Source organism: Trachypithecus francoisi, unplaced genomic scaffold (genome assembly GCF_009764315.1).
Source record: "Trachypithecus francoisi isolate TF-2019V2 unplaced genomic scaffold, Tfra_2.0 Lachesis_group8, whole genome shotgun sequence".
NCBI classification, from domain to species: domain Eukaryota; kingdom Metazoa; phylum Chordata; class Mammalia; order Primates; family Cercopithecidae; genus Trachypithecus; species Trachypithecus francoisi.
In genome coordinates this window covers 44080451-44105721 of record NW_022681473.1, presented here as the reverse complement: position 1 = coordinate 44105721, position 25271 = coordinate 44080451, and the positions used below count along the sequence as shown (strand labels likewise).

Below are 25271 nucleotides of genomic sequence, written 5' to 3'. Positions count from 1 at the left end.
TAGTAACTTTTTAGATTAGTGGTTTTCTAACTTTAGAGTGCATACAAATATCCTGGAAGGCTTGTTAAAACACAAGTAGCTGGATGTCAACAAAATGTTAGAGTAGAAAACCCCAAGCTACTGTTTCTCGACAGAAACACTGAAAAACAAGCAGAAATTTGTCAGAACCAACTTTGTTGGAACTTAGGAAAATAGTCAAAGGTTTATAGCAACTGAGTAAATGCTGAATCAAGAAAAAGGCAACCTTAAAGGACTAGGAAAGCTGTGAGGTGTGTTTACTTGCCTTTTGCACCATACCATTTATAACCCAGTGGCAGTCTTGAAAGATTTCAGCCCATGTTCCTAATGTAGGACAACAGTCTCTGGTTGTGGAATGAGCAGAGCAGACCTTATTCACAGATTATTTTGTATGTCTATTCTAACTATCTTGGACTATGTGAAGAACCGATACAAGGTACTTGTTTCCATCTCACCTAACTCAGAACTCTTCCATGCTAGAAAACAGTGGCAGGCATTGATTTATTGTATATTTCAAAATAGCTCCAAGAGAAGATTTGGAATGTTCCCAACATGAATAAATAACTAATGTTTGAAGTGATAGATATCCCAGTTATCCTGATTTGATCATTATATATTGTATGCATGTACCAAGTATCAAATGTACCCAATACATAGATACAATTATTATGTATTAATTTAAGAAAATATTTCAAATCTAACAAACACCATGTGGCTGCCTGTGGCCAAAGAGTATGGTTGAGACATATAGTAGTAGATCACGTAAAGCAAAGAGAAAATGCTGGAAAGAGAGTTTCTTTGGACAATTAGGACATTCAAACTCACCTGTGTGTTCAAGGAATTTAGAAAGCCATACACATGCCTAGGGCAAGAGGCAAGGCCAGAAAAGACTTGAGAACACCCAAAGCTTTCATCTTGGGCTGATCCCCAGGATCAGTGCAAGCCTGGCTAAGTGTTGAAGGAGGATCCCAGCACAGAGATAATCTGCAAGGGTTGGAGGAGTCTCTCTCTCTCTCGTTTTTGGCTGCTGACATTCAAGGAAATCCCTTTCAAAATACTTTTTTTCTTTTAACATTTTTTTTTTTCTTATCTTTTTTCTTCTTCTGAGACAGGGTCTCATTCTGTTGTCCAAGCTGGAGGGCAATGATATGATCATGGCTCACTGCAGCCTTGACCTCCTGAGCTCATGTAATCATCCCATTTTAGCTTCCTAAGAAGCTAGGACTACAGGCACACGTGACCATGCCTGGCTAATTTTCAATTTTTTTTTTTTTCATACAGAGAAAGTCTCACTATGTTGCCCAGGCAGGCCTCAAACTCCTGGCCTCCAGCAATCCTCTTTCCACAGCCTATCAGAGGATTGGGAATACAGGTGTGAGCCACCTTGCCTGGCCCCAAATACTTTATAACATAAGGTTAGGAACAGAGATTTCAGTTACTATACATAACTAGAAATACAGTCTCTGCAAAAATAGTTTGGTAAGCAACTAAAGAAATGGACTACTATAGCATTCAACAGTCAAAAGTAAAGAAAAACAAAACCCATCAAACCCCAGTAAAGGGGAGGATCTGTTCTCCAGTGTTAATATGTTATAACATCCAAATGTTCGGTGTTCAAATAAAGTCACAGGCAAACAAAGAAAGAGGAAAGTATTGTCGTTCAAAGGAGCAAAATGAATGAATAAAAACCATTCCTGAGGAAGCACAGATATTGAGCTTACTGTACAGACTTTAAAATAACTGTCTTTAATGTGCTTAAAGAGCTAAATGAAAACATGGATAAAGAAATGTCAGGAAAATGATGTATAAACAAAATGAGAATATCGATGAAGAGATATAAATTATAAAAAGGAACCAAACAGATATTCTGCAGCTGAGAAGTACAACTGGAATAAAACACTTACTAGAGGGATACAAGAGAAGATTTGAACAGGCTGAAGAATGAGTAATGGAACTTTAAGATTATTGAAATTAACACGGCTGTGAAGCAAAAAGAAAAATGAATAAAGAAAAATGAACAAGGCCTGAGGGATCTATCTGTAGGACATTATCAAATAGACTAATGTATGCACCAGGGGTGTCTCAGATGGAGAAAACAGAGAGAAAGTACTAGAAAGAAAATTTGAAACAATAATGGTTAAAACTTTTCATATTTGATGAAATATATGAATGTATATATCCAAGAAGTTTAGCAAACTGTAAGATAAACTCAAAGGTATCCACACTGAGAAACACTTGATGAAACCATCAAAAGACAAACACAAAGAGAATCTTGAGAGCAGAAAGCAAGACATGACTGTCAAATCCAAGGACTTCTTCGTAAGATTAGCAGCCAATTTATCATCAGAAACCATGGAGACCAGAAGGCAATTGGTTGTCGTATTTAAAGTAGGGTCATTACTACTGACCTCACAGAAATTAAAAGGATTAAAATAGAAGACTATGAATAATTACATGAAAACAAATTAGATAACCTAGGTGAAATTGACAAATTCCTAGAAACACATAACCTACTAAGACTGGATCATGAAGAAGACTGGATCATGAAGAATTAGAAAATCTGAAGAGACTTATAATAAGTAAAGTGTTTGAATTGGTAACAAAAATCTCTCAACCAAGTAAAGTCTGGGACCAGATGGCTTCACTGGTGAATTGCAACAAACATTTAAAGAAGAACAAACATCAATCCTTCTCAAACTCTTCCAAAAAATTAAAGTGGAGATACATTTCCTAACTCATTCTATGAGGTCAGAATTACTATAGTACCAAAGCCAGATAAGGACATCATAAGCAAAGAAAATTACAGACTAATATCCCTTATGAATGTAGAGGCAACATTTCTCAACAAAATACAAATGAATTGAATCCAACAGTGTATTAAAAGGATTATACACTATGCCCAAGCGGGATTTATCCCAGGAGAGTGGTTTAACATAGGAAAATCAATCAATATTATATGCCACATTAATAGAATGAAGGAAAAAAAACCCCACAGGATCATCTCAATTGACACAGAAAATGCATCTGACAAAATCCAATATCTTGTCATGATAAAAACATTCAGAAAATGAGCAACATATGGGAACTTTCTTAACATGATAAAGGGCATTAATGAAAAAACTCAGAGCTAGCATTATACTAAATAGTGAAAGACTCAAAGTTTTCCTTTTAAGATCAGGAAGAAGGCAAAGACATCATTACTGCTATTTAACGCTGTACTGGAATTTCTAGCCAGTGCAAATGGACAAGAATGCATTCAAATTGGAAAAGAAGTAAAACTATCTGTACTCACAGATGCTGTGAGTCTGTGTATAGAAGTTGGACCCCCTACTTCACACTATATATAAAAATGATCTCAAAATCAACTGACATTCTAAATATAATAGCTACAAGCATTAAATCTTAGAATTAAAAAGTAGAGGTAAATCTTTGTGGTCTTGCATTTCACAATGGATTCTGTTGGTCACAAAAAGCGTGACCAACAAAAGAATAAAATAGATAAATTGGATTTCAAAATTAAAAAAAACTTCACTCCTATGACTGAACAAAATGACAAATAATCTGATTGAAAAATGGGCAAATGATCTGAATACACATTTCTCCAAAGAAGATATACAAATGGCCAATAAGCACATGAAAAGATACTGAACATCTTTAGTCATTAGGAAAATTCAAATTAAACCTCCAATGATATGTCATTGCATACCTCAGTGGTTATAATTTTTAAATAAAATTCCCATTCTAGTAGAAAATAAGGGGAAAATAAGTGTTGGTGAGGTTGTGGAAAATTTGGAACTCTTGTATATTGCTAGTGGAAATATACAATCATGTAGCTTGATGAAAATGCCAAAAGTAATTGCAACAAAAGCCAAAATTGACAAATGGGATCTAATTAAACTAAAGAGCTTCTGCACAGCGAAGGAAACTATCATCAGAGTGAACAGGCATCCTACAGAATGGGAGAACATTTTTGCAATCTACCTATCTGGCAAAGGTCTAATATCCAGAATTTATAAGGAACTTCAACATATTTACAAGAAAAAACTTTATCAAAAAGTGGGCAAAAGAGATGAACAGACACTTCTCAAAATAAGACATTTACATGGCCAAAAAACATATGAAAAAAAGTTAAACATCACTGATCATCAGAGAAATGCAAATCAAAATGACAATGAGATACCATCTCAAGCCAGTCAGAATGGAGATTGTTAAAATGGCAAGAAACAATAGATCCTGGTGAGGCTGTGGAGAAATAGGAACATATTTACACTATTGGTGGGAATGTAACTTAGTTCAACCATTGTGGAAGACAGTATGGTGATTCCTCAAAGATCTAAAACCAGAAATACCATTTGCCCCAGCAATCCCATTACTGCGTATATACCCAAAGGAATATAAATCATTCTACTGAAAAGACACATGCACACGTATATTTATTACAGCACTGTTCACGATAGCACAGACATAGAACTAACCCAAATTCCCAACAATGATACACTATTTGATAAAGAAAATGTGGTACATATACACCAGGGAGTAATACACAGCGATAAAAAGGGACACAATCATGTTCTTTGCAGGGACATGGATGAAGCTGGAAGCCATCATCCTCAGCAAACTAACACAGGAAGCAAAAACCAAGCACCACATGTTCTCACTCATAAGTGGGAGTTGAACAATGAGAACACATGGACACAGAGAGGGGAACATCACACACTGGGGCCTGTTGGGGGTTGGGGGTAAGGGGAGGGAATTTAGAGGACAGGTCAATAGGTGCATCAAGCTCCCATGGCACATGTATACCTATGTAACAAACCTGCACGTTCTGCACATGTATCCCAGAACTTAAAGTAAAATTTAAAAAATAAAATGTAAAATAAAAATAAACATTTTAATTAAAAAAAATTAAAAAATAAAATCGTGCAACTGCTGTAGAAAACAGTTTCTTCGTTCCTCAAAAATTTAAAAACAGAACTACCATGTAATCCAACAATTCCTCTCCTTGGTTTATAGATAAGAGAATTGAAAACAGGAACTTAAACAGACACTTGTATGTCAGTGTTCACTGCAGCATTATTCAAAATACCCAAAAGATGGAATGAAGCCAAATGTCTACCCGTGTATGAATGGATAAAGAAAACTTGGTATATGTATCCAGTGGGATATTATTCATCCATAAGAAAGGAATGAAGTTCTGATATGTACTGCAATGTGGATGAGCCCTAAAAACATATGCTATGTGAAGGAACCACGCACAAAAGGACAACTATTCTGTAATTCCACTTACATGAAGTATCAAGAATAGACAAATTTATTGAGACAAATTAAATTAATGGTTAACAGGGCATGGGGTGGGGGTCATGGGAGTTATTGCTTAATGGTTACAGAGTTTTTTTTTTGAGGCAATAGGAAAGTTTGATTAATAATGGTGATGGTTGCATAACACTGTGAATGTATTTAATGCCACTGAATTGTGCACTTAAAATGTTTATAATGTAAAAATTTAAAAAACAAAATAAAAAAAAAAAAAACAGGTAGCTTGGTCCTGTTTCCAAAGTCTGATTCAGTGAGCCTAGGTTGGGACCTAAATCTTCTCATGTCTAACAAGCTGCCAGGTGATGTTGACGCTGCTGGTTCTGGGACATGCTTTAGACAGAAACAGAACAAGAACTCCAGGGCCGGGAAGAAGAATCTTGGTTTCGAGGGATGGAGATCTGAGTTTGAATCCTGAACATACCTCCTTATTATAGCTGTTGAACTTGTGTTACATTGCTTTTTGAAGCCAATGAAGTTACTCTCTTGCTTAAATTTTTTCAGTGACTCTCTGTTGTGTGTCAAATCAGTGTAAGGTCTGGCCCTTGCTGTCCTCTGCAACCTTCTCTCATGCCATTTTCTCTTCTGCCCACCATGCCTCAGCCACACTACTCTTTTTATAGTTCCTTGAACATATCAGGGCCTTTTCACTTGCTTGTGCCTAGGACATTTTTCATTCGGTTGTTTGAAATGCTGTCATTTGTATTTTAAGTTCTAGAGTACATGTGCAGGATATTTTCCTGGAGCATCCTCTCTTTGCAGGTCCTTCACCATGACTGCATGTATCAGTTAGCTATTGCTGCACAACAAACCCCCAAAACTCAGGGGCTTATATCAATAAGCTCACAGGTCTGCTGAAAAATTGTGTTGATAAGGATCAGTCTTGGTTGATCCCCTCTAGATTTACTCATATGCCTGTAGCTGGCTGGTGGAGTTGGCCAAAGGCTGACTTATCTGGGATAGTCTCAGTGACATAGTGATTAATTCCTGGCTGGGGCAGTGTTGGCAACTGGACCATGTGTCTTTCATTATCTAATAGACCAGTCTGGGCTTGTTCCCGTGGCGCTTGGCAATGTTTCAAGGTAGGGTAGATGCTCACAAGGCCCTTGAGGCCTAGGCTGGGAACTGGCACATCATCACTTCCACAGTGCTTTACTGGTCAAAGCGAGTCACAAGACCAGCCCCGGACTTAAGGGGTAGGGCAACAGACTCCTCCTCTTGAGGTGACTGTGTACAAAGTCACTGTTCAAGATGTGTGAGTACAAATGGAGAATCAATTTGCAATCATTCTATCACATACTTTCCAACGGAAACATCTGTATTTCCTTCCTCACAGTCACCACAGTTTGAAAGTATAGGCAGGGCTGGCTTCATGGGCCCTCAACCTGTGCAGTCCCATGGGGCTGTGCTTAGAAAGGTCCTGTGATTAGCTTAATGCCCTGCTGTTGCCCTCTTCAATTGTTTAGTAAATTTTGAACAAGAGACTCTGTAAATTATGTAGCAGGTTCTGAGTATCGTTTATGTGACTGTTTATTTGTTCATCATTGGTCTTTCTAGATGGTAAGCTTCACCAGGGTCAGAACTCTTTCTCATTCAGTAAATGCTTAGAAGTACCAGGTACATAACTGGCAGACAATATACTCTTAATGAATTTACCAGTTATGAATCTATCTCTTATTTGTAAAGGTCCAGAGATGTCTTTCCTGAAGGTAATGCAGATTATATAAGAATACATATTAAAAACAACTTGCACATAGTACGTGTGCAGCACATGTCCCCATCCCTTTTTAGTATTTAAGCACATAAAAATGCATTTCTAGGCATTTAATGCTCTCTGTATGTGTAACTGTATACTGTAGAAATGAAGGCACTCTTCCTGTCTTTTAGGAATGTCTGCTTTAGTTGGGAGGATGTCATTAAGAGAGAGAAAACAGTTATTCCTATTATCTATTCCAGCTTGATGAGTGTATGATTCTCTGTAGATATAAGGAACTTTGTGCTTGAGCTCAAATACCTGGTACAGACAGATAACACAAAGAGAATTCAGAGACTTGGACAATCATTTTGCTGCAGAGGTGGGTTATGGGAATATAGAGGACAGAACCAACAGTTATTGAATGCTTCCTATGTTCAGACTTTGGCCCTACATATATTATCTCAGTTAATTACATTTCACCGTCAGAGAAATCCTACTAAATTAGTGATTTTTATCCCCATTGTATAGGTCAGGCAATTGGACTCTGAGATTAAGGAAGTTGCCAACCTTGTATAGCCCAGAAGTGATGGAAATGGGATTTAGACCCAGGTCTTTATGATTTCAAAGTCTTTGCTTATTCATTCAACAAATATTTATTAAGGACTTACCCTGTGTTTCCACAGTTGCCACTGTATTGATTAGGGAAGACATGATATTTAACTACACCAAGTACCACCAGGAGACAGAATGTGTCTTTTTCTGGGTTTCCAGCTTCAAAGAATAGGTGATCCCAGTGGAAACGTCAAAAGGGGATGGCAATTTCACATAGCCCATCTTCCTAGAGAGCAAGGCGGTTCTTCTTGTTGGGGAGTGGCCTTATGGAATGGCTCATTACAAAGATGCTTTCCATGGGACAGCTTTCAAAACTCATCTTCTCCTTAGAATCCTGGCTGCCAGGCAGTGCTTCTGGCCATCCTTTTATGAGAAGAAATGGCTGGGGTAGGGGAAATATATCAGTGTCTCATTACGGAAACTACCTCTTGATCAATTCAACACTACAAAAATCTCCCTGAAAAAGAGGCAGCCACTTCTCAGGTGAGAGTCAGCATAGCTCCAGGCTTTTAATATTTATCTTGTGGAAGCTGCCTTATGGATTCAACAACCACATCTGCTGAATTGCTCCAGAGCTAAAATTGCTTATGATGTGCTTCCAGGTTAAAATAACATTATTCTCTATTTTAAATATTATTATGTTGCTTTATAGGCAAAGTAAAAGCAAAAGCTCCTCACTTGTCAAACTGAATTTCTGCACTCTGGTGGATCCTTGTGGACAGGGCAAAAAAAGTGCTGCTGATTAAATAGCAGAGGATGGAATCACTTGTTTGGTGCCTGGTACATAAGCCTCTAGTATTAGGTAATTCCTGTCTGAGACACAGAACACAAGCTGGGAATTTCTTCACTTCAAAACAGCATCCATTTGAGAAAAGCTGGCCAGTAGTGATAGGCTTATCTGAATCTTCTGATTGTCATAGATTTTCATTATCAAGATGATTGACTACCCACTCAATTTCCCTTTGATGCATTCTAAGCTGAATATGCTGTTACAATTTCAGAGGGTGAAAAATTAAAAAATGAGCCCAGGTGAACCGAAGTAAGTTATAAGGATGCTTCAGGGGTTGAGTGTTCTGACAGTTTCTAAAGAGTTGAGGCCTCAGGGAGACTTTTCATTCCAAAGCCTTTCACAGAGGCCAAGGCTCTCCTGTCTTTGTTTCTCTGTCTCTGTCTGTGTCTGGTGAACTTGGGTCTGAAACCTTTCCCTCACCTGGACATCACTGTCTCCTCTAACAGCTGAGGTGTCACTGGGAAGTGAAATTGATTACAACTTTTTAAAAATTCCACAGCTGTTGTTTTTACCTCAGCTGCTTCCCATAATTCCACAGATGGTAAACATATGTTTATAGGCACATTGAAAAAGAAGCTATATTGGATTCCTCCCATCTTTAATTCTTATTTTTCCTTTCATGCAGAAAGTCAAAGTCACAGAACTAGGGAATCTTACACATTTGAAGATTAATATTTCTGTGCATTAAGACTTTGGAAACAGGACAGCTAATGATATGCTAATGAGCTGACAGTTTTTATTGATCATAATGAAAGTCGACAAGTGTCTTTCTTGGCTGTTTTGCATGCTGGAATATTTTGTTAACGTCTTCAGGGCAGAAGTACATGATTGGTTGCATTTTGAAAACCTCTCTGGGAGTTTCCCAGGTCCTACTTTTTGTTAGTCTGTTTCCAAAGCTTGAGTCCCTGCCAGTTTATAACCAGAACACATCTTCATCCATATATTTACATGCCCAGCAGGAAACTCTCCCACCCCTTTTTCCTCTCTCTTTCAAAGCAATTTGTTTCAGTATTTTAGCATACAAAAAAATAGAACCATTTTCTTCAATGTAAACAGAGATCTGCAGGGAAATAAGAGCGTTAAAAAAAGAATTAGCATTTGTTTGGTGGTGAAGCTGCTTTCATTTGTATCAGAAAGCTCTGCATGTTTAGAAGAGCTTGCCTAATGTTAGTTATTCCATACACAGGAGGGACCTAATTGGATAATTTTCTAATTTTTTTAATTGCATCTTTCTATATTTCTTAATGGAAAATGAGAAACGTTCTAGGAATAATGGAAATAATGGGCATTAGTTCCCGAAACATTAAAAATCCATAATATACAATGTACCTGGTGTAAATTTATTTTTCAGTGCATGGTGAGCTGACAGCAGGAGGTACAGGGTGGCAACAGGTGGATTAAACAAAAGGAAAAAAAAATCTGTTTTTCTGCCTTCCATCAGTACTAACAGTAAAAGCTTATTAATTTTGGGCTCTGCTTCTTAGGGATTTATTTAGGGCCTCAGATCAGCTGAGGTTCATCATTACACTAACAATAAGAAAATGGAACAGTTAGCAAATTAATAGTGTAAATAAGATTACGGGGGCGGGGCGAGGGGAATATTTGGCTACCTAGAAAGACTTCTGTTTTCTAGCACTGGAAAACTGTCTTAGCAAATTATTAGTATTTAATACAAATAATTAGTCTTGCATGTTTGATTAGTATCTATCAAGGCAATTAAGATAAAATCTCATTTTGATAACAAGACCTCTTTGTAGCAATATGTTGTTAGTTCATGTTAAGGGGCTCCCTTAAATGATTTATTTTTTTACCTACAGCATATTGTAGTGACCCAGCACTGGTTTTAGAGTGTTAATCAAAAATGTCTTGATCTGTCTCTAGCTGATGATAAACAAGTCTCAATCAATTTAGAAAGTTTATTTTGCCAAGGTTAAGGATGCACCCATGACACAACCTCAGGATGTCCTGAGGACCTGTGCCCAAGGTGGTCCTCATGTATACCTTGCTTTATACATCTTAGGGAGACATAATACATCCATCAATACATGTAAGATTTACATTGGTTTGATCTGGAAGGGTGGGACAACCAGAAGGGTGGGGGCTTCCAGGTCATAGGTAGATTTAAAATTTTTCTGTTTGGCTGTTGGTTGAAAGCGTTATCAGTAGTAAGGAATGTCAGGGTTCTGATAAAGGGCTGTGGAGAAGAAGGTTTTATCATGCAGATGAAGCCTCTAAGTAGCAGCCTTCAGGAAGAATATAATGTAAATGTTTCTCGTTAGACTTAAGGTCTGTGTTGATGTAAATGCTGGAGGGGTATAATGAAGGATGTTCAACTCCTCTTCCATCATGGCCTAAACTAGATTTCCGTGTTAACTCTGGAATGCCCTTGGCCAAGAGGAGGCGGTTCATTCAGATGGTTGGGGGCCTTAGAACTTTATTTTTGGTTTGCAAGAGTTAGTAGCCCTGTAGTATATAGCCTAGGATTAAGGTATCCTTTAGAAAAGCTACTTAGGGTATCAAAGCCTTAAATTTCTCCTAGGTCATATGACCAGGTGTACATGCTTAGCAAATGCTTCTTCTATCAGCAAATGTCCTGGCAGTAAATTGTCCATATAGCAATTTAATACCAGATCTTCTGATTCTTATTCTGGGGAAGGTGCTGTGATATACATAAATGTTGTGTAGTCACATGCATACACACACACACATGCACTCAGACATCTTTAGATTATAAGTGGTATCTGTAGGGTATCACTGCTTTTCTTTTAATCCAGCATTGACTTACAACCATTCAAATAAATTAACATTCCCAACTTGATTCATTTGGTAAGAACAAATTTTCATGCCAGTATGTGGGCTCACCTCTATGACCTTTCCTCATAAAAAATACCAAGTGCTTTGGGTTTTTGTGTTAATGAGCATTGGGAAGCTGTCAGCTTTTATTTCTGTTTTTTGTTCAAGTCAACATCATTGACCTTCACCTAATGATCTATAACAGACACACACAGTTACCAGAGATTAAAAGTGGAAAGACAGGTAAGTAAGGAGAGATGCAGACAGAGGAAAGGTATGAGGGCAGGCGATTTGTAATTCATAATGTCACTAAAATGAGTAAAGTCACTTGAAAAGGAAAAGGAAAACTGCTGTGCGCTGTATTTTCTTGCTTTAGGATTAGTGGGATGGGGTATTATTTTAAAATGAGTTTTCCGCTTGTTTTTGGAAAGGTATTTAGCACCATGACATATGTGCTCCAGGTTTCTGAGTACCCTTTTCCATGATGATAAAAATAAAAATAATCTAGGGTCTTCTGATGAACAGGTATGGATCTGATCCTTTTCTGTTAAATATACTTCCACCAATTCTGCATCACCTAGGGTAACCAGCTGTCCTGGTTTGCCTAGGAACCTCTGTTTTAGTGCTGAAATTTTCCATGTTCCAGGAAATCCATAAGATGGAAATCTATAGTTTTGTCTGTTCACATTCTTTTATTATTATTATTATTATTTGAAAAGTAATGAAAGCATAGATGCCTAAAATGTGACAGTTTCAGTTTGGAGGCCTGTTTCATTGACCTAGAACATGAGTGCTGGGTGGATCTTTAGCTTTTTCATCTAGCACTTCTTTTCCAGATGAAGCAACTGGGGCTCATAGAAGGTGGCTAACTTATTGCCTAAGTCTGCCCAGTTAGCTAGAGACAGATTCAGAACTTGAACCCAGGTTCCCTGACTTCTAATCCATGCTTGTCTCAAATTGCCACGTATGCTTGAAGGTGTGCTAGCCTCTCAAAGGAGTTAATTTGCTTTGAAAGACTGAATAATTTCATCCCAGAGAGAAGTTAATTCATTTAGATTGTGCTCCATTAATTGCTCCCTGGTATTCCTCTGCAAGAGATTATGAATTAATATTGAGGAACAGTGGCAGAAACTTCTTCCCCATGGTGAGGCTGTCTTCTCTTGTAATCACAAACACTGCATCATCCTTGAAGAGGAAGAGGTTAATAAACATATAATTCTGTGGAAGAGGTGCTGTGATCCTGTTATTTCTATTAATATTTCCAATTAATATTTTTTCTTGAAATAATAAGTCAAAAACAGCATTTGCTGATTGCCTTCTGCTGTTTAGAAGACGAGCACATAAACGTTAAATGTTACTCCCTCTGAAAGACTTATATCACTATCTTAAGCTTGTAGTTTATTTATAGATTAGGCTCAATATTCTGAACCAGCTTCTACATCTTCCATCTGTTCTGTAATATCTCTGCCGTCAAATCAGAAAAAAACCCTAACAACAGAATCTTGAAATTCAACTTGAAAAATTCAAAAGCCAAGTCAATATTTTCATTGAGAGATGACAGCCCTGATGACTTTCTTAAATTTGAGCTATTCTTCCAGACTGAATTGCAGAATTAATAGACCACCTTTTACTCTTGTCTTAAGACTCATCAACAAAGACTCATGTTACTCGATTAGTTGAGGAGCAAGGATTGTTATGGAATTTTCCCAATGTCTAATTTTATTTCCTTGGCTAAATGAATCAGTAGAAAAATTTTAGGCTAATATGTTTCTTTTATATTTCTTCCCACTTTAAAAAAAATCCTGTAAATCAGCAGTATTTAACGTTCCAGGATGATTAGTGCATTAATGAGAATTTTTATTGAATCAATGCTTTTTACTGATGTATCTTTGGTGGTATAATCTATAATTGGCATTAACTAGTGGTAACTAATTGTAGCTTTCTCCACATAAATGTCCAATTCAAGATTCCTAAAGTAGGATGCCTTAGAGTAGTGCAGTATGTACTAAGGCTAGCTCACCCTTTGAATGAATCAATTTTGTTGAAAAATAATCTGACCTGCCAAGAGTATGTGATTGCATAGGGGCCATTTGAGCTGGTGACTGTAATCTTGATTGCCACCTGTCTCTTCTGTTATCAAGGGGATCATCCAAGATGGGAAGATCATCTTTATGCCGAATGGATATTTAACACAGTGTCCAAATCTAAATCGCAGTAAGTAGCAACTTAAAGCATTGTGATACATAACTTGTTGATCATATCACAGAAACACATCTGGAAAGATAGACCCAAATTGTTTACAGTGTTGACTTCTGAGGTGCTGGGGATACTGAAAGGGAACTTATTATCTACATTATATAACTCTGTCTTTAAAAAAATATGTATCATTTATTGTATTAATCGGTTTTCTCACTGCTTATAAAGACATACCTGAGACTGGGTAGTTTATAAAGGAAAGAGGTTTAATTGACTCACAGTTCCACATGGCTGGGGAGGCCTCACAATCATGGTGGAAGGCAAAACAGGAGCAAAGTCACATCTTACATGGTGGCCAGCAAAGGGAATGAGAGCCAAGTGAAAGGGGAAACCCCTTATAAAACCATCAGATCTTGTGAGACTTATTCACTACCATGAAAATAGTATAGGAGTAACTGCCCTCATGATTCAATTATTTCTAACCAGGTCCCTCCCACATGTGGGAATTATGGGAGTTACAATTTAAGATGAGATTTGAGTAGGGATGCAGCCAACCCATATCATTTATTGAATTAAAATTTGAAAAGAAGAGGGTTACTTTAGCAGATTCTATAGGTGGATATAGAATGATATGTTTAATATATATTTTAAAAAACTATTCATTAAGATTCTTGACCTGGATGAGAGTTTACTTTTTCTTCTTCTATGATACTTAGCATTTTTTCAGTTACCTCCCTGTAAAAATGAGAATTTAATTTTAACTTTAAAATGCCATGTTGCCTTTTTTTTAGTTAACAATGCCTTTTTCCTGTTCCTTTCTTTTTGCTTATTAAAATAAGAAAAGATCCAGACCTGAAATCCTCTGTGATTTCACTCAAATTTCAAAGCCATATTGACCAAAAAAACCCCAAAAAACTCTTCTACATAGTCACATATCTACTGTTTTAAAATTTTATTTCTTATATTAGCACAATATAAATATACATTTTATATTTTCTTTATTGAGCTTGCCCAACCTGCAGTGATTTCTTAAGCCTGGTACAAGGAATAATGGATTTACAAGAGCTTTTGGCCAAGATGACTGCAAAAGTAGGTATCTAAATTTCACTTGTGATGTTTCATTTCTTTTTCTGTCCTCTCTGGAATTCAGAGTGATGTGTTATAATGGAAGCATTTTTAGCCTTGGCATCTGCTATATGTTACTACAAAAATGTTTTATTCTTACTCAAAATAGGACTACCAATAGTAAACATAACCATTCCTGTCTTTGGTGCTATTAAGCTGTATCATAATGTTTACTTGAAAAATGTTTGGAAGCAAGAGTCAATATGTATCACTGTAGATTCCATGGGAGTGGAAAAGGAATTTGCCCCTTGGCTGTTAAAGTAGTAATACTGTAAGATGATCTATGGTCAGGGCCACTGCTCTTATAAGCTAATGCATTTTGGATGTAAGAATAATTGCCCATAATCGGAAGGGGCAAAATAGCTATAGTTAGGAACAGATTACTGTCAAAGGAAGCCATTACATTACATTTTTAATGTATAATTCATTTCAAGGCTGATTCTGAGTTAAATAGCAAAGGAGGCCAAATTTGCCTTTCAACACCTTTGTTTTTATAATTCTGCACCTTTTCCTCTTCTCCATTCCATCATCCACTTAACAAGCATCTTTTGAGGACCTGCTGTTTGCTGGGCACTGTGTTGGGCACAAAGAGGCAATGGTGAGCAAGACATACTTTCTACCCTAGATATGTTCGTATTGAGTGGCAGAGCCCAATGTGTCAACAACTAAGGGCTTTAACATATATTCATAAAGTGTATATTCATAATGAAAAGCCTTGAGCCTTGTTGAAAAAGACACTGAAAAAATAGAAAATGTGGCTAACGCTGTTGTTATCATACCAATCAGTCGTGGACATGAGTTCCAGCCTAGGGCGAAGAAAGAATTAGGTTGGGCCTAAGAGACATTATACTCTGCCAAAGGAAGAATTTTAATAACAGTGAAAATGATACATTAATCCTATTGTACCTGCGGCTAAGACTGCTGCCTACCATCAGCCATGGCATGTGCAAAAAAATTGGTGGGTAGGTAAGTGTTTGCGAGATAAGGCTGTATTTTGGACCCATGGATTGTGCTGCTGAAGACAATGTTTCTATTTCAAACTGGGTTTTTGGCTAAGCCAAGCCCCTTTTTGTCTGGAAAGGAGAGATGCATAATTTTTGTGAGAAAATGATTGAGACTGAGGCTTAGATCCGAAGCATTAGCTTTTCACTTCAGAGTATAGTGGGAAAGTGAAACACAGGTGATTATTTGTCTTCCCAGCTTATGTCATAGAGAGGCTTTTATTTCATATTGTCTGGAGCAGCTTGATCTCAATACTGTTAATTATATTTTAGCATGCTACCAAATTTTTGGAACAAGAAACATGCCACTCAGTCTCAGGTGATTGTGGTTCTTCGTTCTCCAGCTTCGAGGACGTCATTTGCTTTCTTATTCTTTCCCGTTGCAGAGAATGTCATTTTTCTCTTTTTAGCCACACGTCATCTAGGAGCCACATTGAGCCCTATTCTCAAAACATTATTATGTAAAATGGGCATTTGTGAGGCAGAAGGTATTTAATTGTGGGCAATTGCAAGCAGCAAATGGTTTAATCCACTTTCTAAACCTCCCTTTGGCACTTTGGCAGATTTTTAAGTCTGTTCCTTCCAAACCGTGTATAGAATTACAATTTGAAAACTAAGTACTTCCATCTTTGCTGCGTAATTTGAAATCTATGATCATCTAGAATAAGCATTGGCAAACTTTTTCTGTAAGGGACCAGCTACTGAATTTTGGGACTTGCAAGCCAAGAGGCAAAATCAGGGGTATTATGTGTAGATTTAGTTCATTTAAGTATAATCATTTAAATTATAACTCTTGAAAACTATAAAAACCATTCTTAGCTTACAGGACATACAAATGTAAATGACAGGCGAGATTTGGTCCACTGGCCTTAGTTTGTCAACCGTTGATCTAAAAGAAACAGAAAAGTCAGTAATACAAGCATTTACTATGTATTAGTTATAATGCTTAAGCTTTTATATCCACTGTCACTTTAATCTTTACCACAATCCTTTGAGCTTGCTTTAATTTATTAGTCTGCTTTACAGATGAGATGACTGAGGTCCAGGAAGGTCTGATAACTTTTCCTAAGAGAGTAGATGCAGAGCTGGGACCTGAACTCAGGTAGTTAGATCCTGAAAGTTGAATCATGACTGAGAAAGTTTATGGTTTGACAAGAGAGGGTTAGGAAGAGAGATAAAAGATATAAATAGGGAGTAATATTACTCTTTCTAACCCTCTCCATCCACTGGCAGAAGGATGGAGATACTACTAAGAATGAGCAAATAAAAAGAGAGGAAAAGAGAAATGAATGTTTGATCATTTTATTGAGCTGAACTAAAGTTTTCAGATCATACTTGTTGGGAATGAAATGTATGAACATAGAACTTGTAGTAACTTTTCAAAGAGGAAGGTTATGGCAAGAGCAAGGTCTCTTTTTTGTCGTATTATTTTATTATTTTTTAAAGAATAAGGTCTCTTAATGCACCCTTTTGGCTATGAGCTGCTTGTTTTCCTTGGAAATATGTGAAAATTCTTTGACATTATCTACTTAAGTATTTTCAGACCAGATTGCTCAGAATCAGACTGCTATACCTAGGATAGGCCAGGTGAAGTCTCAGGAAAGTATTCTTTAAGGATTTTCAAGGAAGATTTTTTTTTTTTCCTTCTAGCTGGTGCCAAGGTCTAAACATGAAAGTTTTCTTTCTTTGCCTTGTGCAAGCCTCCTTCTTTTTGTTCACTCTAAGACTGAGGGTATCACATGTTAGTACCAAATCTTTATATAGGGGCTTCCTTTAAGGTACCCATCTTGGGAAGATACTTTTTCCCAACTCTGTCCCCTATACCGTGTGCAACCATCAGGGTGGAAACTCAAGGGCTCCACCTTTCATTAGAAATCTTCAGGATGTTGTTGTCTTTGGTGCTCACTTATTTCCTGGGATCCCTGCAGTCACTTTGTTTTGGACTCTGTGACTTTCTTCCTTTTATATTAGCTCTGTGGCAGTTTTCAAAAGTTTTAATTTATATATTGAATACAGCAGTTTAGTTGGTTCGGTTGAAGTCCTTCAGGGTATGTAGTCTGCCATCTTGGTGGAGGCAGAAATGTAACCCACTCTTTTGGCAGATGGAAGGAGATGGAGTCTGGAGATGTCAGGCAGACTTGAAGTTGAATATGGTTCCCAGATGCAAAAGGAATTCTATGGCACTAAATTTATCTGGGCCCAGTCTTTATTTTTAATTAAATAGGCCGATTGTGGCAGAATTTGGTTAATGGGGCTGGAGGTAATTTTTGAAGGTTTGATTTGAGTTGTCCAGCAGTTCTGATTATGATGAGTAGACAGTCATATAATTCATAGTGGAGATAGAGAATGGGCTTTAAAGTCAGGCTGATAACGACCCTGAGTCTCTATTTTATAATTTCCTTGGATATTTGTAGCTTTGAATAAGTTATTCGACTTGTTTCAACATCTGTTTCCCCATATGTAAAATGGTGACAATTATTCCTGCTCTTGTAAAGATTCTGTGAGCCCAGGTAAATGAGGTTTGTTGCATGGCACACAAGTGTCATTCATTAGGTGGTAGCTGCTGCTATTTATACTCTTAAACCTAGAAAATATAGACAACCATGGGGGGATGATGGTTCCTTAGAGAAAATGATCTTTAAGAAAATGCACATCTTACCCAGTGACTTGAAATCACAGTCTGGTAGAGCCTGTACATTGCTGTCAAGACCCTAGTCTGAGAGTCCTGGAAAACAGCAGGAAGTCATTCCTCTTGGGTCAAGGTGGAAACCCTGGAACCCTTCCAGAGAGGAAGCTCTGTGTACAAGCTGGATAGGAATTGGTAGCCGAAGTCAGAACCAAACAGATGTAGATACCAGATCAGTCCAGGGGTCTGTGTAGGAGAGCTCACTGTTCCTTTTCTCCTTTTAGGGTTAGGCATGCTGGCAAGTGACTGTGCCCTTGCTTGATACAGGACAGAGGTCAGGGTAGATAAGAGCTCTGTTGAGGAATTCTGGCATTTTGGCAAAATTATACTTTTTTTAAGGCAGAGAAGCGATGGGGCTGCTACCTCAAGTAATAACCCTTTTTTGTCCTCCTAACGTTTCCCTTAGTGATCTACAAGCATCAGCCACACCCCTGGCTTACTCTGAAGGTTCTCTCACGTGGTTTTGACGTTGTGGGAACTACCTACCTCCTGGGAACATTGTGATAGGGTCAGGCTCTGTCCTGCTATCAGATCCCAACTGCACTGTAATCCCATTCTGACTTCAAGCTCAGAAAGAAGAGATACTGAAGACTGGGACTTTCTTGATTACTTCTGTTTAAATATTTGACAAACCTATGTATGCAAATCAAGCCACACTTGGAGTGGCATTTAAGCTTGTAACATCTTTAATTTTGAGACTTTCATTCTTTTGAGGAATTCTATAATGAATTTTCAATTAAGCTTAAATGTTTAACAATAGAAGCCTCTTTTTTCCTTTCATATAGCAAATGCCAAATAAATGTATTTCGAAGAAAAGAAACAATCCACCACACGACTAATATACTTAGATCTGTTCCTTGACCTCTGACGATTAAAAAAAAGGCCTCTGCTGTCTATTTTTCATTGTGTAGAGCTAAGAATAAATGATTTAGTCCCTGGTGCTTAGATAAAGGTATAAACAAAAGGAAGACAGAATGGAGATGTAGATTTGATACCATATCTGTTTTGAATCTGCAGACAATCTTAGAGAAAGTGGCAGGTAGTATAGAAATAGCTTTTGAAAATGAATGTGTATAAATCCAGCATGCTAATACCAATGACAGAAAATGTAATTCATTTTTTGATTCACAGTTGTTTGTCTCCTTTATTGCTCTTTTAGGATTTAGCAGGAGTGAAAGGGAAGGCAAGAGGTTACATGAAGCATCTTTGAAAAATTAGCTTTTTGCCTTAACATCCCTTTGCCTTTGTGTCTATTTGATGTGCTCTTATTATTACAGAGAATAGGACCTTTCAATGTTGTCAGGAAAGGCTAAAAATATTAAAAATAAAAACCACATTCAGAAGGGAAACAAAATCAGCCTTGAGAATAGCTTTTATTATATTAAAACTGATATTTTCCTTGGAATTGAGTTTTGTAGGTGAGCATAGCTCAGCTTTGTGGGACAGTGCTAGAAATTGCCACTGTTACCCTTAGGCAAGCTCCTGGATTTTAAGAAAGCTTAGATGTAGAATTGCCTTTTGGGCCATTTAGTCTGTAAGAAGTTCCCTTTTTGGAGTGATACAGACCCACCAGAATTGTTCCAGATTTTCAGAGTAAGTCAGGAATGGGTATTCTCACAAAGGTACACAATTCTGAGATGCTTTTAGGAGGAATGCAGATCTGGTTCAACTCTGTTGTTCAATCCAAGGTCATATATCTGTTACTACCTTATGTTGGAACTACTGGGGCTGTAGAAATGAAGTAAAGATAAGTGAGAAGTTGTCACTTTCTTTTTATTGAGATTCCACATCTGTAGATTCAACCAACCATGGACAACAATATTTAGCAAAAAATTCCAAAAAGTTACAGACAGTAACACTTGAATTTTCCATGTACCAAGTACTGCATTAAATCCATGTGAATGAATTGATGTTTAGACATTGTATTAGGTATTATAAGTTATCTAGAGAGGACTTAAAGTATATAGGAGGATGTGCATATATTATATGCAAACTATACTATTTTATATAAAGGACTTGAACATTTTCAGATTTTGGTATTGGCAAGTGGCCAAACCATATGCCATCATCCCTCAGAGTCCAAGAGTATCACCAAACTCAGAAATGTATTTTGTCTGTTTCCTAAAGCATTGCCAAATAACTTAATTATCATAGATTCTATAAACTCTATGATTAGGCTGGAGTTTTGTTGTATTAATTTATTTTTTATTTTTTATTTTTTTATTTTTTTAAATTTTTAAAAATTAATTAATTAATTAATTATATTTTTTATTATACTTTAAGTTCTAGGGTACATGTGCATAACGTGCAGGTTTGTTACATATGTATACTTGAGCCATGTTGGTGTGCTGCACCCATCAACTCGTCAGCACCCATCAATTCATCATTTATATCATGTGTAACTCCCCAATGCAATCCCTCCGCCCTCCCCCCACCCATGATAGGCCCCAGTGTGTGATGTTCCCCTTCCTGAGTCGAAGTGATCTCATTGTTCAGTTCCCACCTATGAGTGAGAACATGCGGTGTTTGGTTTTCTCTTCTTGTGATAGTTTGCTAAGAATGATGGTTTCCAGCTGCATCCATGTCCCTACAAAGGATGCAAACTCATCCTTTTTGATGGCTGCATAGTATTCCATGATGTATATGTGCCACATTTTCTTAATCCAGTCTGTGACACATGGACATTTGGGTTGATTCCAAGTCTTTGCTATTGTGAATAGTGCCGCAATAAACATACGTGCGCATGTGTCTTTGTAGTAGAATAATTTATAATCCTTTGGGTATATACCCAGTAGTGGGATGGCTGGGTCATATGGTACACCTAGTTCTAGATCCTTGAGGAATCGCCATACTGTTTTCCATAATGGTTGAACTAGTTTACAATCCCACCAACAGTGTAAAAGTGTTCCTATTTCTCCACATCCTCTCCAGTACCTGTTGTTTCCTGACTTTTTAATGATTGCCGTTCTAACTGGTGTGAGATGGTATCTCATTGTGGTTTTGATTTGCATTTCTCTGATGGCCAGTGATGATGAGCATTTTTTCATGTGTCTGTAGGCTGTATGAATGTCTTCTTTTGAGAAATGTCTGTTCATATCCTTTGCCCACTTTTTGATGGGGTTGTTTGTTTTTTTCTTGTATATTTGTTTGAGTTCTTTGTAGATTCTGGATATTAGCCCTTTGTCAGATGAGTAGATTGCAAAAATTTTCTCCCATTCTGTAGGTTGCCTGTTCACTCTGATGGTACCTTCTTTTGCTATGCAGAAGCTCTTTAGTCTAATTAGATACCATGTGTCAATTTTTGCTTTTGCTGCCATTGTTTTTGGTGTTTTAGACATGAAGTCCTTGCCCATGCCTATGTCCTGAATGGTACTACCTAGATTTTCTTCTAGGGTTTTTATGGTATTAGGTCTAACATTTAAGTCTCTAATCCATCTTGAATTAATCTTCGTATAAGGAGTAAGGAAAGGATCCACTTTCAGCTTTCTACTTATGGCTAGCCAATTTTCCCAGCACCATTTATTAAATAGGGAATCCTTTCCTTATTTCTTGTTTGTCTCAGGTTTGTCAAAGATCAGATGGCTGTAGATGTGTGGTATTATTTCTGAGGACTCTGTTCTGTTTCATTGGTCTATATCTCTGTTTTGGTACCAGTACCATGCTGTTTTGGTTACTGTAGCCTTGTAGTATAGTTTGAAGTCAGGTAGTGTGATGCCTCCAGCTTTGTTCTTTTGGCTTAGGATTGTCTTGGCAATGCGGGCTCTTTTTCGGTTCCATATGAACTTTAAAGCAGTTTTTTCCAATTCTGTGAAGAAACCCATTGGTAGCTTGATGGGGATGGCATTGAATCTATAAATCACCTTGGGCAGTATGGCCATTTTCACGATATTGATTCTTCCTATTCATGAGCATGGTATGTTCTTCCATTTGTTTGTGTCCTCTTTTATTTCACTGAGCAGTGGTTTGTAGTTCTCCTTGAAGAGGTCCTTGACATCCCTTGTAAGTTGGATTCCTAGGTATTTTATTCTCTTTGAAGCAATTGTGAATGGAAGTTCATTCATGATTTGGCTCTCTGTTTGTCTGTTACTGGTGTATAAGAATGCTTGTGATTTTTGCACATTAATTTTGTATCCTGAGACTTTGCTGAAGTTGCTTATCAGCTTAAGGAGATTTTGGGCTGAGACAATGGGGTTTTCTAAATATACAATCATGTCATCTGCAAACAGGGACAATCTGACTTCTTTTCCTAACTGAATACCCTTGATTTCTTTCTCTTGCCTGATTGCCCTAGCCAGAACTTCCAAGACTATGTTGAATAGGAGTGGTGAGAGAGGGCATCCCTGTCTTGTGGCAGTTTTCAAAGGGAATTTTTCCAGTTTTTGCCCATTCAGTATGATATTAGCTGTGGGTTTGTCATAAATAGCTCTTATTATTTTGAGGTACGTTCCATCAATACCGAATTTATTGAGCGTTTTTAGCATGAAGGGCTGTTGAATTTTGTCAAAAGCCTTTTCTGCATCTATTGAGATAATCATGTGGTTCTTGTCTTTGGTTCTGTTTATATGCTGGATTACATTTATTGATTTGCGAATGTTGAACCAGCCTTGCATCCCAGGGATGAAGCCCACTTGATCATGGTGGATAAGCTTTTTGATGTGCAGCTGAATCCGGTTTGCCAGTATTTTATTGAGGATTTTTGCATCGATGTTCATCAGGGATATTGGCCTAAAACTCTCTTTTTTTGTTGTGTCTCTGCCAGGCTTTGGTATCAGGATGATGTTGGCCTCCTAAAATGAGTTAGGGAGGATTCCCTCTTTTTCTATTGATTGGAATAGTTTCAGAAGGAATGGTACCAGCTCCTCCTTGTACCTCTGGTAGAATTCAGCTGTGAATCCATCTGGTCCTGGACTTTTTTTGGTGGGTAGGCTATTAATTGTTGCCTCAATTTCAGAGCCTGCTATTGGTCTATTCAGGGATTCAACTTCTTCCTGGTTTAGTCTTGGGAGAGTGTAAGTGTCCAGGAAATTATCCATTTCTTCTAGATTTTCTAGTTGATTTGTGTAGAGGTGTTTATAGTATTCTCTGATGGTAGTTTGTATTTCTGTGGGGTCCGTGGTGATATCCCCTTTATCATTTTTTATTGCGTCTATTTGATTCCTCTCTCTTTTCTTCTTTATTAGTCTTGTTAGCGGTCTGTCAATTTTGTTGATCTTTTCAAAAAACCAACTCCTGGATTCATTGATTTTTTGGAGGGTTTTTTGTGTCTCTATCTCCTTCAGTTCTGCTCTGATCTTAGTTATTTCTTGCCTTCTGCTAGCTTTTGAATGTGTTTGCTCTTGCCTCTCTAGTTCTTTTAATTGTGATGTTAGAGTGTCAATTTTAGATCTTTCCAGCTTTCTCTTGTGGGCATTTAGTGCTATAAATTTCCCTCTACACACTGCTTTAAATGTGTCCCAGAGATTCTGGTATGTTGTATCTTTGTTCTCATTGGTTTCAAAGAACATCTTTATTTCTGCCTTTATTTCGTTATTTACCCAGTAGTCATTCAGGAGCAGGTTGTTCAGTTTCCATGTAGTTGAGTGGTTTTGATTGAGTTTCTTAGTCCTGAGTTCTAGTCTGATTGCAGTGTGGTCTGAGAGACAGTTTGTTATAATTTCTGTTCTTTTACATTTGCTGAAGAGTGCTTTACTTCCAATTATGTGGTCAATTTTGGAATAGGTGCGATGTGGTGCTGAGAAGAATGTATATTCTGTTGATTTGGGGTGGAGAGTTCTATAGATGTCTATTAGGTCCGCTTGGTGCAGAGATGAGTTCAATTCCTGGATATCCTTGTTAACTTTCTGTCTCGTTGATCTGTCTAATGTTGACAGTGGAGTGCTGAAGTCTCCCATTATTATTGTATGGGAATCTAAGTCTCTTTGTAAGTCTCTAAGGACTTGCTTGATGAATCTGGGTGCTCCTGTATTGGGTGCATATATATTTAGGATAGTTAGGTCTTCCTGTTGAATTGATCCCTTTACCATTATGTAATGGCCTTCTTTGTCTCTTTTGATCTTTGATGGTTTAAAGTCTGTTTTATCAGGCCGGGCGCGGTGGCTCAAGCCTGTAATCCCAGCACTTTGGGAGGCCGAGACGGGCGAATCATGAGGTCAGGAGATCAAAACCATCCTGGCTAACATGGTGAAACCCTGTCTCTACTAAAAATACAAAAAAAAATTAGCTGGGCGAGGTGGCGGGCGCCTGTAGTCCCAGCTACTCGGGAGGCTGAGGCAGGAGAATGGCGTGAACCCGGGAGGCGGAGCTTGCAGTGAGCCGAGATCCGGCCACTGCACTCCAGCCTGGGGGCAGAGTGAGACTCTGTCTCAAAAAAAAAAAAAAAAAGTCTTTTATCAGAGACTAGGATTGCAACCCCTGCTTTTTTTTGTTCTCCATTTGCTTGGTAGATCTTCCTCCATCCCTTTATTTTGAGCCTATGTATGTCTCTGCATGTGAAATGGGTCTCCTGAATACAGCAGACTGATGGGTCTTGACTCTTTATCCAGTTTGCCAGTCTGTGTCTTTTAATTGCAGCATTTAGTCCATTTACATTTAAGGTTAATATTATGTGTGAACTTGATCCTGCCGTTATGATATTAACTGGTTATTTTGCTCGTTAGTTGATGCAGTTTCTTCCTAGCCTCGATGGTCTTTACATTTTGGCATGTTTTTGCAATGGCTGGTACCGCTTGTTCCTTTCCATGTTTAGGGCTTCCTTCAGGGTCTCTTGTAAGGCAGGCCTGGTGGTGACAAAATCTCTAAGCATTTGCTTATCTGTAAAGGATTTTATTTGTCCTTCACTTATGAAACTTAGTTTGGCTAGGTATGAAATTCTGGGTTTAAAATTCTTTTCTTTAAGAATGTTGAATATCGGCCCTCACTCTCTTTTGGCTTGTAGAGTTTCTGCCGAGAGGTCTGCTGTTAGTCTGATGGGCTTCCCTTTGTGGGTAACCTGACCTTTCTCTCTGGCTGCCTTTAAGATTTTTTCCTTCATTTCAACTTTGG

At 37.7% G+C, this 25271-nt stretch overlaps 1 protein-coding gene across 2 annotated transcripts in view; it reads left to right on the top strand.

The window, feature by feature from the left end:
* Nucleotides 1-25271, top strand: part of NELL1 (neural EGFL like 1) — a 984256-nt gene that overhangs the window by 263131 nt on the left and 695854 nt on the right. For both annotated transcript variants that reach the window (XM_033205025.1, XM_033205024.1), the window contains exons 6-7: nucleotides 13364-13436; nucleotides 14425-14507. In XM_033205025.1, the coding sequence (XP_033060916.1) occupies nucleotides 13364-13436; nucleotides 14425-14507 (156 nt within the window). The remainder of the gene's footprint in view (nucleotides 1-13363; nucleotides 13437-14424; nucleotides 14508-25271) is intronic.